The 13,142-nt window shown below is 39.7% G+C and overlaps 1 protein-coding gene across 3 annotated transcripts in view; it reads left to right on the forward strand.

Annotated features, from left to right (window-relative positions):
- SCN11A (sodium voltage-gated channel alpha subunit 11) overlaps positions 1-13,142 on the forward strand; it is a 199,528-nt gene that overhangs the window by 155,794 nt on the left and 30,592 nt on the right. For all 3 annotated transcript variants that reach the window (XM_024244941.3, XM_024244942.3, XM_024244939.3), the window contains 4 exons: positions 3,953-4,066; positions 4,789-4,903; positions 6,806-6,960; positions 10,069-10,242. In XM_024244941.3, the coding sequence (XP_024100709.3) occupies positions 3,953-4,066; positions 4,789-4,903; positions 6,806-6,960; positions 10,069-10,242 (558 nt within the window). The remainder of the gene's footprint in view (positions 1-3,952; positions 4,067-4,788; positions 4,904-6,805; positions 6,961-10,068; positions 10,243-13,142) is intronic.

The raw sequence follows: 13,142 nt of genomic DNA on the forward strand, positions 1-13,142 counted from the left end.
CTCTCAACTTGTCAGTTTCCTTCTTCCTTAACCCTCCCCACCCTCAGAGCTTTTGCCCTACAAGTAAGCTGGAATGAGGGTGATTCTAGTATTCTTGGGCTGCCGCTTCTGGGATAAAGTCTCTGCCCTATGAGTGGAGGGCTAGATGGAAAAAGGGAGGCAACTTTTTGGCCACACTCACTAGAAATTTAGAGGCCTTAACTCAGAGTTGGAAGAGATAAGAAATGCTGGTGGCCTGCAGCTGCTGCTGCTTTTTTTTTTTTTTTTTTTTTTTTCTGGTAACTCATGCATTTTTATTGGTAGGCATTTCATAGTGGTGTAATCATTTATGTATTGGAAAATGGGATTATTTTTGGTGATACTAAACAGCATTTCTTTATTTCTTTATTTTATTTTATTTTATTTTTTTGGGGGGGAATGGAGTCTTGCTCTGTCGCCCAGGCTGGAGTGCAGTGGCGCGATCTCGGCTCACTGCAAGCTCCGCCTCCCGGGTTGCCGCCATTCTCCTGCCTCAGCCTCCCGAGTAGCTGCGACTACAGGCGCCTGCCACCACACCCAGCTAATTTTTTTGTATTTTTAGTAAAGATGGGGTTTCACCATGTTAGCCAGGATGGTCTCGATCTCTTGACCTCGCGATCTGCTCGCCTCGGCCTCCCAAAGTGTTGGGATTACAGGCGTGAGCCACCGCGCCCGGCCAGCATTACTTTATTTCAGATGCATTGAATGACCACCATGTGACAGGACTTGCACTAAAATAAAATAAGTATGCAATAAGTAATTTTTTTTTTTTTTTGAGGCAGAGTTTTGCCCTTGCCACCCAGGCTGGAGTGCAATGGCACAATCTCATCTCGCTGCAACCTCTGCTTGCCGAGTTCAAGCAATTCTCTTGCCTCAGCCTCCCAAATAGCTGGGATTACAGGTGTGCGCCACCACGCCTGGCTAATTTTGTTATTTGTAGTAGAGATGGGGTTTCACCATATTGGCCAGCCTGGTCTTGAACTCCGGACCTCAGGTGATCCGCCCACCTCGGCCTCCCAAAGTGCAGGAATTACAGGCATAAGCCACCGTGCCTGGCCTGCAATAGGTAATTTAACATGTAGGCTGTATTTTTTTAAATGTAAGCATTTAAAAAGATTTTCCCTTTATGCAGATATCATTGATGTGCCTTTCCATTCAAAAGGCTCAATATCTTTTTTTCAATTTCATTTAAAAAATTTAATTTCAGTAGTTTTTGGGGAATAAGTGGTTTTTGGTTACATGGATAAGTTCTTTAGCAGTGATTTGTGAGATTTTGGTGCACCCATCACCACATCCCTTGATTGAGAGCTAGGGCAGAGGGAGCCCTATCTTCTTGGCCACCTCAGTCTAGAGTGGAGCCTCCATAAAACTTGGCTGGAAGGGCCAGGGGGAGAGGTCAGATCATGTGTTAAGTGTCATCAATGTCTACTGTTCTTATTGAATTTTAGTAGATTTTCTTGAACAAATGTTTCTTCATTTGCTGTGCACTCTCAGAATAATTTCCAGAGACTTTAAATTATTTTTAAAACAGTTTTCACCACTTATGCTTAGTTCCCTAGGGAGAACGTCCACAGAGATTATCATGCTATCATCCAGGAAGTGAAACTCTATGTGACTTCTTTATTAAATTCTAAATGTATTAATTTAAAGACATTTTCAGATTATTATGTTACTTTCATCTTTTTCTCAAGTGAATTCACCTCCTAGTTGTTAATTTTAGGAAGTCTACTGATTTCATGTTTGTTTCCTCATATATTTTGGAATGTTAGCTTAAAAGCTCATCTTTAGTGGGAGGATCTATCATTCTCTTTGCAGTCTAAGTTCTATGATTGTCTGTAATAAATCCTTCTGTGGCAACCGTTTCACATCCATGTCTTCTATTGCCAACTTTGGGTTGTTTTCTAATAATGATACAAGTCATATTGGAGATCCAGTCACTGAACCAGTGAGTACCTTTGCCCAGGTCCTATTTCTGAGGTTGTACTTCTTCCTGTCTCCCTACGTATGCAGCTTTGTACAATTGTAATCATAAGCATTTGCTACAGCATTTGTTTTTTTTGGCTTTCTCTCTTAAGTGCAAAAACTTTACCTCAGCCCACAGTTTCAAGCCTTAAATATAGCTCTGGTTCCCTTCCTCATCTAGGGTACTTTTAGACATCATTACCTGCTATCTTATTTAAATTCTTACTACTTTGTATTTCTTTTCTGTGTCTAGTCCACAAACAGGTTACCCCTTTTTGTATGCGTATGTTTGTGAGGCATATTTGTGGCTATATTTGTATGTGTGTGTATTTTTACATATGCTATTACATGTGTGGAGAAATGTTCCTGAATCACGACCTTATAATGTCAGAGTTGCAAGAGTCTTCACATAGATGTTAGGATAAAACATTCACCCAAGATATGACTGTAACAGGCAAAAGGGTCCGTCCGGCTGCTAGCTGCTTATGAAAAGAATTCAAAATAATAACAAATTATGATAAGAAAGAGCAATATTCTCTTATTATCTGTGCCAGCAAGGGGAAGAGCAGAGACCCATTCTACTCTTCGATTTGTGGAAGGAATGCGGGGGTGTTTTTTTATCATTATCATACTTTAAGTTTTAGGGTACATGTGCACAACGTGGAGATTTGTTACATATGTATACATGTGCCATGTTGGTGTGCTGCACCCATTAACTCGTCATTTAGCATTAGGTATATCTCCTAATGCTATCCTTCCCCCTCCCCCCACCCCACAACAGTCCCGGAATATGGGGGTTTTTAAAGAAGGGGTTTGAGATGCAGAATAGGCAAGAGGGGCTAGGAGATGCCAGGTGGTGTGACTTGTTCCAGTGGCCCCTCTTGAATTATTGTCCCGTGTGGTGAAGGGACTGGTGCCATCATGGATCCTGCCAGGTTATAAATTAGTTGCAGTCAATCTTGTAGTCACTCTACAGCCTGAGGTAGGTTCTGTTCTTGAAGTAGTCTTGTTGGGGAAAGAATTCTAGAGGTACCTGGTCCCTATCAGGATCTGACTCTTGAAGCTTCTAAGAAAACATAACACCACATAAAAGAACATGATGTGTACTTAAAAAGCATTTAGGTAAATAAATGTGCATAAGGTATGGGAATATAGTATGGGAAAGGAAAGGCAGTGGAGGCTCACAGCACATTCCAAGCCTGTATTTCAAGATAAGAGGTAACACATATGCAGTTTGTCTCAAAGTTGTATCTTGAGACTTGGAGGGGAAAGAGGAAGAGGAAAAGACGAAAAAAATGTTTAAAACACAGTTTGAGGCTCAGCTGCCAAGCTGCTTGGTTACATGACTGTACACATCCTTATTAGATATTCCTGTAGGTCATCAGAACAAATTTAGTTTTCAGTTTTATGTAGTGATATATTTTATTATTTTTCTTTATGTCTTTTAGTTTCCTGTTTTGCTAAGGAAACTCTCTGTACCCCACATGATAGCAAGTTATTTTTCAAATTTTTCTTTTAAAATGTTTACCCATTTATTTTTATATCAGAATATCATAAGATTGTATGTTTTATTTTTACTATATTATGGCATTGTGTACCGTTTATTAAATAATTTATTATTTAGCCATTGAATTGAAAGAGCACATTTAAAATATATTAAATCCCCATATAAATTATATTAAATCCCCATGTAAGTTTTATTTCTGAATTACTTGCAGAATTTTGTACCAGAACCATACTGTTTTGATTATGTATCTTTGCAACAAGTTCAGTATCTGTTTCCTCTAGTAGTTTTCCCAGAATTATATTATGTTGAGTTTTTCCAGGAGTGGTTTCTAAAGAGAAAAAAGAGTAATAATGTCAAAGGCTTATTCTCATGACAAAGAGAAAACCAAATAGCATTCAAACTTCTTTCATCTTAAGTGACATGTCCAGGAGGAATATTAATTCTGTTCTGGGCTCTCTGTGTTAGGCCTATGAGCTCCATCAGGAGAACAAGAAGCCCACCAGCCAGAGAGTTCAAAGTATGGAAATTGACATGTTCTCTGAAGATGAGCTTCATCTGACCATACAGGATCCCCAAAAGGTAATTTTCCTAGGATGCTGTCAGAGGAACTTGTGGCTCATCCACACACCTTCTCCAGGATAGTTATTATGGAAAAATGGCACAATTAATGCAGAGAAAATTGCAAGAATCGAGTTTTGAGCAAAAGTCTAGGCCAGATTTCTCAACTTTACTAGTATGACATTTGAAGCAGGACAATTATTTGTCGTGGTGAGCTTTTCTGTGAATTATAAGATGTTTATCCATATCCTTGGCCTCTATGCATTTGATGCCAGTAGCATCCGCCAGTTAAGATAATGAAAAATGTCTTTAGACATTGCCAAAATGTCTCCTGGAGGGCCAAAGAAATAAGAACCACTGGTCTAGGCCTATTATTCCAGGAGGTTAGACAGTGGAAAATTATAGTCTCAGTAAAGTAGCCTTCTTCTCATCACATGATTGGAGTTAGGCAGCCTATCAGGGTTATGATCTGTAGGGAGAAAACGTGGAGGTACTGTATCTTCATATGCATTGCTATTCCTCAGCTGTAGAGATGAGCTAGAGAGTTCTCTTCTGAAGTCAGGCTGGTCATAGCACTTAGAAAAGGACCCAGTAGGAGGGGTGTTTCTTGACACCTCTCATCCTAGAAACCTTTGCCTAGTTCATTTCATCCTTAAAAAATCAGACAATGAGAAACTCCGTACTACCATGGTGAAAGAAGGTCTTAGTAAAAGGCACCCCCTTCCTTTTGTTCTGATGTGCAGAAGTCTGATGTTACCAGTATACTATCAGAATGTAGCACCATTGATCTTCAGGATGGCTTTGGATGGTTACCTGAGATGGTTCCCAAAAAGCAACCAGAGAGATGTTTGCCCAAAGGTAAGTGGCAGTATTTCTGCATCCAGTTCACAGAATCTTTGGGAGGGGTTTCTGTTCTTCTTTGAAGCGCTGTGGTTTTAGTAGATATCATCTTTCTACTTCGATTGGAGACAAAAGCAATGAGAGGGCACCTGTAGATTCTTGGGGTGATTGTCGGGTCTAGGCAGAGGGGATTTCAGGAAATTCTTGCTTTAATTGGGCTCCTCTCACACAGCCCAACATGCCAGGTAAACACTCCAGAAAACTCTCTTAGAAAGCCTACTGGACCAATATGTCTGCCACTTTCTATGGTTCCCAGGGCATTCAATGTCAGGGCGTATTTGAGATGAAAGACCAAGAAAAGAGTTTAGACATTGTAGTCAGGATCTTTAGCTTAGGAGCCAGACTGCCTGAGCTCAAATTCTGGCCTTGCCACTTATGAGCTGTGTGACTTGTTCAATTTAGTTAACCTCTCTGTGCTTTATTTCTAAAATGAGGGTAATAATAGTACCCAAAGCAAAGAGTTGTTGTGAGTATTAAATGAGTGAATATAAATCACTTAGAAGAGCATCTGGAACAAAAATAAGCAATCAATAAATGCAGGCTTTCCTAATTCCTTGAGTGGATGTAGTGGCTTTTTCCTATAGGCCTTTACTATTTCTTATATTCATTGTAGTGAACTTATTTGCACTGGTTTCCCCCATGAGGTCCTTAAAAACAAAGGCAGTGACTTTATCAGCATTGTATCTCTAGTGTAAGAATAGAAGCCGGCCCAGAAATGGGTTCAACAAATGTTGATAAATAAATAAGTGACAACAAAGTAATGAATGAATCCAAAAAAATTATCTATAAGTTTAGGACTAAATTGGGTCCAGAAAGAACACAAGTAACAGGTTTCAAACTCACATTCCAGGTTGCTTAACAGCTCCAAAGCTGGACAGGAGTTGGATTAAGGATTTCCAGTAGATTGCAGTTCTCCTGATTTACGTTTGCACTGGTCCTTGAGGTGTGCATATGATGTCAACAGTGGAGATGAGAAAGAAAGGTGGTTTTATCAAAGAAGGGAGGAGTGGGATAAAAGCCAAGAAAAAAGTGTAGTCTTTTCGGAAGATGAACCTACTGATGTTCTTGGAAGAAGAAAAGAGGCAGAGTGAAGAGAGCCCATAGTGGTTTAAGGAGATGAGGAAAGGAGCAGAATGTTATAATCATCATGAAGTAAGGATCAGCAGAATTTGTACAAGGGGAGGAGGAGAAAAGGTGGAAAGGGCAATGTGGTCTATACTGAAGGCCTGTGTGTGTTCAGAACAAATGCTCGTCTCTTTGTAAACATCTTGACATTTGATCAAATTCTTTCATGTATGACCTGAGAGGTTCACAAAGCCTGTGGCCATCCTACCTCATTCCCTGGAGTCCTCCAGACATGATCTCTTTATGATTACCAAAAAAATTGCTGCATAACAAACAACTACAAAACCTCAGTGGCATAAAATAATAAACATGTGCCTGCAGGATTCAGCTGATCTTGGTTGGCTTCATTCATGCAAGTGTTATCTAGCCTGGGCTCAACAGGGCAACATGGCTCTGCTCCACATGTCTATCATCCTCCTTCCAGACCCAATGGGGTAGCCTGAATTTGCCTTTTTTTATGGAGATGGCACAAGACAGCAAGTGGAAGCATGCAAGGCTTTTCAAGACCTGGGCTCAGAACTGGCACAATGTGACTTCCATTCCACTCTATTGGCCAAAGCAAGTCACATGGCCGGGACCAGATTTAAGAGGTTAGAAAAAGATGCTCTACTTCTTTAATGGGAGCAACTGCAGGTCACATGGCAAGGGGCATGAACACAGAAAGGGGTGAAGAGTTGCATTTTAATGCAGTTTATTACAGACACTAATGATAGTGCTACCATTAATTCCTTTCAGGCTTTGGTTGCTGCTTTCCATGCTGTAGCGTGGACAAGAGAAAGCCTCCCTGGGTCATTTGGTGGAACCTGCGGAAAACCTGCTACCAAATAGTGAAACACAGCTGGTTTGAGAGCTTTATTATCTTTGTGATTCTGCTGAGCAGTGGGGCACTGGTAAATCATCATGGTCTTGTGGAGACATTGGGCATCAGGGCAGCTGGGGAAGCTGCACTCTGACTTGGCTTCTCATGGGACTGTGAATATGGGAGACCAGACAGAAGTGGTCTCTGGTGCTGCTGGTTCCCGCAGTGGGCAGGGTTTTGCACAACTTCTGAAGTCGTGCTCAACTGGGATATCCCCAAGCAAAGATGCTTTATCTGTGTGGAATAGTAACTAAAACCAGCACTTTAAAGTGGCCACTAGAGTCTGGTCCTTGATCATCTACCTCTCATTTTTGGGGGATTTCTAGACATTTTCACTGTACCCTACATAGTTCTTCCTCTAGACAGCAATGCTTCTACTCTCCCTGTTACCATAAGCCATAGTGCTGTTTTCTGAAAGGTAAAATATTATGGGAGGGAGTTACAGGGACCAGATTAGGATATAATAAGTTGCCTTGGTATTTTCTGTCATTTATGATCCCTTGAAAGAAAGGACAAGGAGATGTTGCTTTATATGCATGGTCAAAGTGTGGTATGAGTCCCAATGAGGTTTAGAAATAACTCTGAACTCATCAGCTTCCATAGCCATAGAGCTATCCACTCCTTTATGCTCTCTCTCCGCACCTTCTGGTCCTTCTTGTCTCCCTTTCCCCTCCCTGCTAGGGGGGATAGTATCTTTTCTCTAATCACCTGCATATTTCTCCCTCTCCTTTTCTATTTTCTGCTTTTTTCTATCATGCATCTTCCCTTAAAATGATCATACAGTAATGTGGAGCTAAATAATATGGAACCAAACTCTCTTACTGTTTGACATAACAAACAGTTATGAGTTTGTTATGAGAGTTTGGTTCCATATTACTAAACCCAGGAGTCTTGGGTTCTCCCCTGCTAAGAGTGACAGAACATTTCACAGCGAATCACTAGCAAGTGGAAAAAGACAAGGAAATGTCTTGCTCCTACACCCCATAGCTTCTGGTTAGTGTTTTACACTTGTGTGATCTCTAGGTGAAAAGAGATGAATACATACCAGAGCCCACCGGGGACTGTGATCAACATACATCTCCGCTTGTCTACTTACTACAGTGTAAATTATTCTTCAAATAGAAAAGCAGATTTCTCTAAAACCATCCCAGAGAATTCCCTTGATCAATTTTTATTGTTAATCTTGGGTCTAGGGTTACCTGTAGACTTTCTGGTGACTGCATTTTCACTGGCTGTCTACTCTTATTCAAGTAGTAGGGTTTCTTGTATTTATTCCACAAATGATACTTATATAGGCAGTGGGAAAACAGTGACAGTGCCAAAAGGCCACAGCAAAAATGCCCCATGGTGCCATAAAAAGAAAATTTATGATCAGAAATGTAGCAGAGGGCACACAACCCCAGTTCTTACCTGCCTTCAGAAAGGCAGGTGTAGGCTCGGCAGAGCAAAGCTGAACACACAATGCAGAGGGTGCCAGGAGAAGGACCCAGCCCGTGTTTCTCTGTACATATTTGTAGAGAATGATAACAAGAGACATCAAGTCGTTTGCCACTATATGTGTCTATCAGCAGCAGCAGCATCACCTGGAAGCTTGTTAGAAACGCAGAGTATTACGTTGTAACAAGCAGTCCATTGTAACAAGTTCCCTAGGTGATTTGGGGTTCATTAGAGTTTGAGAAACTCTGGTCTAGGCAACTATGTAATAATAAGAGCTTCCTGTGTCAGAAAATGGCCTAGATATAATGTGGAAGCCTCTGAAGCTCAATTGCAGGTATAAGCCTGCTCATCCATTGAGCTAACTCAGATCTGCTGAACCAGCTTACTGGTAAGCTTCCCAAATAAGGGAGGAAATGATCACCCAATACCATTCAGATTTGTTTATCCTCAAGAGGCAAACAAACGAAGTCCCTGACCTCCAGGAGCCTGAAGTCTAGTAGGAAAGATAGCTGGAGTGATTATAGACCAGAAAGTATAGATCAAGATAGATAGAGCAATTAAGTGGCCTACTCAGGGAAGCAGTGGGTGGCATGGGAGCATGTAGGATGGGAACCTAACCCAATCCTGCTGGAACAGGACAGTTTCCTATAGAAAATATCAGCTAAGCTGAAATCTTAGAGCTGAAGAAGAGCTGAAAGAGCAGAGGATGAGATAGAGGGCCTTCTTCAGCCAAAAACCAACTTGGCAGTTGGAAATGAGACTGTTTTACTCTTTTGCATTCTTTTTTTCACCCCAGGACTTTGGAGCTGTGGGCTTACCCTAGTCCCCAACAGCAAGGATGATTCCCTTCCTGCCTTCAATGTTGGCGTAAATTTCATGGGCAGCTTTAGTAACAGGCCCTCTTCTTTTCTTTCATTCTCTGTAACTCTGTAAAGGCCAAAAGGACAGCTTATACGCTAGTTATATAGACCCTGTAGAATCACATACAGTTTGGGTGAGGGAAGTGTTTGGATGTAGCATTAAAAAGGGTCTCTCTGAAAGCCGGGATCTCTTTTTCATAATTACAAATAACAATATTTAATATTCAAACTAATTTACACTGGGAGCTTTAGCCCAGAGTGTTCCAAATTTTGTTAATGTCATGGCACACATACAAAATGACACTATTTGTAGGGAATGGTAAGGTAAACGGATAAAGGCTGTTTGTAGGGGTAGATGAGGGGCATCAGGGTTGGCAGGATTTAGAGGATGGGCTAAGGCACTTGGACTTAATGTTATAAGCAATAAAGAGACACTGAATTAATCCACAAGGCAATTGGGAGGATGAGAGATGATCTATGCCACTGGGTTGTCCTGGGAATGTTGACAAGACATATTTGGCAGGAGTTGAAAGGATGAGCAAGCCCAGGAAATAATGTGGTGATCCATTAGGAAGATGCTTTAATATTCAGGGGACCAGTAATAAGAAGTTGAGGAACTATTGTGACAACAGAAGAAAGAGGATTTTCCTTCTTCCATTTTTACTTACTCAAGGAATGGATTCTATTGGAAGAGTTTAGCCTTAATATCTTTTGAGCAAAACCTCATTACCAAGACAGATACCAGTTTTTATTCATATAAGGAAGAAAAACAAAAAGTAAAGTTACCAAGGAGTTCTTTGCAAATATTCAACCTGGCCTATGGCTATGCTTTTTCATTTCAGATATTTGAAGATGTTCACCTTGAGAACCAACCCAAAATCCAAGAATTACTAAATTGTACTGACATTATTTTTACAAATATTTTTATCCTGGAGATGGTACTAAAATGGGTAGCCTTCGGATTTGGAAAGTATTTCACCAGTGCCTGGTGCTGCCTTGATTTCATCATTGTGATTGTAAGTTTACCATCTCTGTGTCCCACACAGGCTGGGATAGTGGTTAAGGCAGGGATCATATGGAGGCTGCTTTTCCTGTGTGCCTCATATGGATGTCTGTCTAGAATAGTTTTTCTTGTTATCATTGCCTCTTCACAGTACTTGTAAGTAGTTGTCATTTGTCTATAAGCAGTTTAGCCTTTCCTAGGTCCCACTCCTCATACACTACACTTTATATGCTCACCACTACAACCTTTCCCATGATGGGATTCATTCACTTCTCTCCATAAGCACTGTTTATGTATAATATGTACCTAGAATAACTTTCAGTATCCTCGATTTTTTCTTCTTACAACTTTCTATTTCTTTTCAAGACTTCTCAAAGCTGGTCAGCAGCCAATAGACTAGGCTAATATCCATCTTAATTGTCAAGCAACATAAGAGGATTGTTCACATACAGTCTCTCATTTAATATGCAAGACAATGTTCTGAATTAAGCAGCATTGTATGACAGCTCCCACACTGTATACAAGGAAACCTGAAGCTCAGAGGATTAGCAATTTGTTTCAGGTCATAGAGCTGATAAGTGGTGAAATTGGGATTCACGTGTCTAGCTGTATGACACAAAAGCTAATAATAGTATTAGTGGATCACATTTATTGAGTGCTTTCTCTGTATCAAGTACTCTTCCATATGCTCCAAATGCCTTCTCTCTTTTAGTTATCATAGCCACTCTGTGGCAGGTGCTACTATTTTTGTATATTCAGAGAAAGAAAGTAAGTCATAGAGAGGCTAAGAAACATGTTCAAGATTGCCCAGCTAGAAGTGGTGGAGGTGAGATACAAACCTAGTAAGCCTCACTCCAAAGCTCTTGATTTAACATTACATCCTTTTTTTTAAGATTAACTTTATGTTTACTGATACATAGTAGATGGACATATTTTCAGGATACATGTGATTATGTAATACTTTTATATAATTAAAACTGGTGGAACCTAGTAAGTCTCACTCCAGGGCCATTGATTTTAACATTACCTTCTTTCCTTCATGATATAATTAGTTAAACTTTGTCCTTGCTATGCAAGGAAGTAGATAAGACAAATACCTGAGCATAAACCATGTGGTCAACAAACCCCACTGGAGAACCATAATGTTGTTGGTTAGCACAAATAGATCATGTGTTCATTTAATATGGACATCAATATTCTGAGTTAATTAGTGTTACATGACATCTACCACATTGCTAACAAGAAAACCAGAAGCTCAGAGGCAAGGAAACAGAAGCTCATTGTGGTTCAGGCATTTTAGAAAGGTATAAATGCCATAGAAACTACAACAGGATTCAAAGATGGGAATAAAAACATCCACATTTGTCAGTCCTATTAATTTCTAGAGAGCAAATAACTCTGTACCTATTATCTTAATAGATTATAGTAAAAAGAAAACCCTATAAACTGTGTGAACAGATGATTGTTATCTCCATTATAGGGACCTCTGTTTTACCGGGTACAAGCCCTACACTTAGGAGCCTGGGTCCTAAAACTAATTGGTCTACCCTTTTTTTGTGTAACCTTAAGCAAAACATTTCCCCTCTTTGACAATAATTTTCTCACAGGTAAAAATGAGGATGTGGACTATAAATTGCCCAAATTCACTGAATACGTAATAGAAAACTAGTGATAGTTTCACTAGAAATCTAGTGATCGCCATTAAAAATATCAAAAACAGTAGTCCAAAGCCACACTGTCAGAAAAGGGTACCAGGCCCAGATGGGTGGGTTTATTTATTTATTTATTTATTATATTTCAATAGGCTTTCAGGGAACAGGTGGTGTTTGGTTACCGGAATAAGTTATTTAGCGGTGATTTCTGAGATTTTGGTGCCCCATCGCCTGATCAGTGTACACTGTACCTAATGTAGTCTTTTATCCCTCACACCCTCATTTCCCCTGAGTCCCCAGAGTCCATTGTATTATTCTTATGCCTTTGTGTCCTCTTAGCTTAGGTCCCTCTTATGAGTGAGAACATACAATGTTTGGTTCTCCATTCCTGAGTTACTTCACTTAGAATAATAGTCTCCGATTCCATCCAGGTTGCTGTGAATGCCATTATTTTGGTCCTTTTTATGGCTGAGTAGTATTCCATGGTGTATGTATACAGTATATACCATATACATATACTATATATGGTATATATATATATGGTATATACTATATATACCATATGTATACACCATATATATACCATATGTATATACCATATGTCTCTCTCTCTACATATATATATATCACATTTTCTTTATCCACTAGTTGATTGATGGGTATTTGGGCTGAATCCATATTTTTGCAATTGCAAATTGTGCTGCTATAAACGTGTGTACAAGTGTCTTTTTCATATAATGATTTCCTTTCTTCTGGGTAGATACACATTAGTGGGATTGCTGGATCAAATGACAGATCTACTTTTAGTTCTTTAAGTAATCTCCATATTGTTTTCCATCATGGTTGTACTAGTTTACATTCCCACCAGCAGTGTAGAAGTGTTCTCTTTTCACCACATCCACGCCAACATCTATCATTTTTTGATTAGGGCCATTTTTGCAGGAGTAAAGTGGTATCACATTGTGGTTATGATTTGTATTTACCTGATAATTAGTGATGTTGAACATTTTTTCCTGTGTTTGTTGGCCATTTGTAAATCTTCTTTTGAGAATTGTCCATTCATGTCCTTTGCCCACTTTTGGATAGGATTATTTGTTTTTTTACTTGCTGATTGGATTGAGTTCTTTGTAGATTCTGGATATTAGTCCTTAGATGTATAGATTGCAAAGATTTTCACCCACTCTGTGGATGTCTGTTTACTGTGCTGATTGTTTCTTTTGCCGTGTAGAAGCTTTTTAGTTTAACTAAGTTCCATCTATTC

This window comes from Pongo abelii, chromosome 2 (assembly GCF_028885655.2).
Source record: "Pongo abelii isolate AG06213 chromosome 2, NHGRI_mPonAbe1-v2.0_pri, whole genome shotgun sequence".
Classification (NCBI taxonomy): Eukaryota; Metazoa; Chordata; class Mammalia; order Primates; family Hominidae; genus Pongo; species Pongo abelii.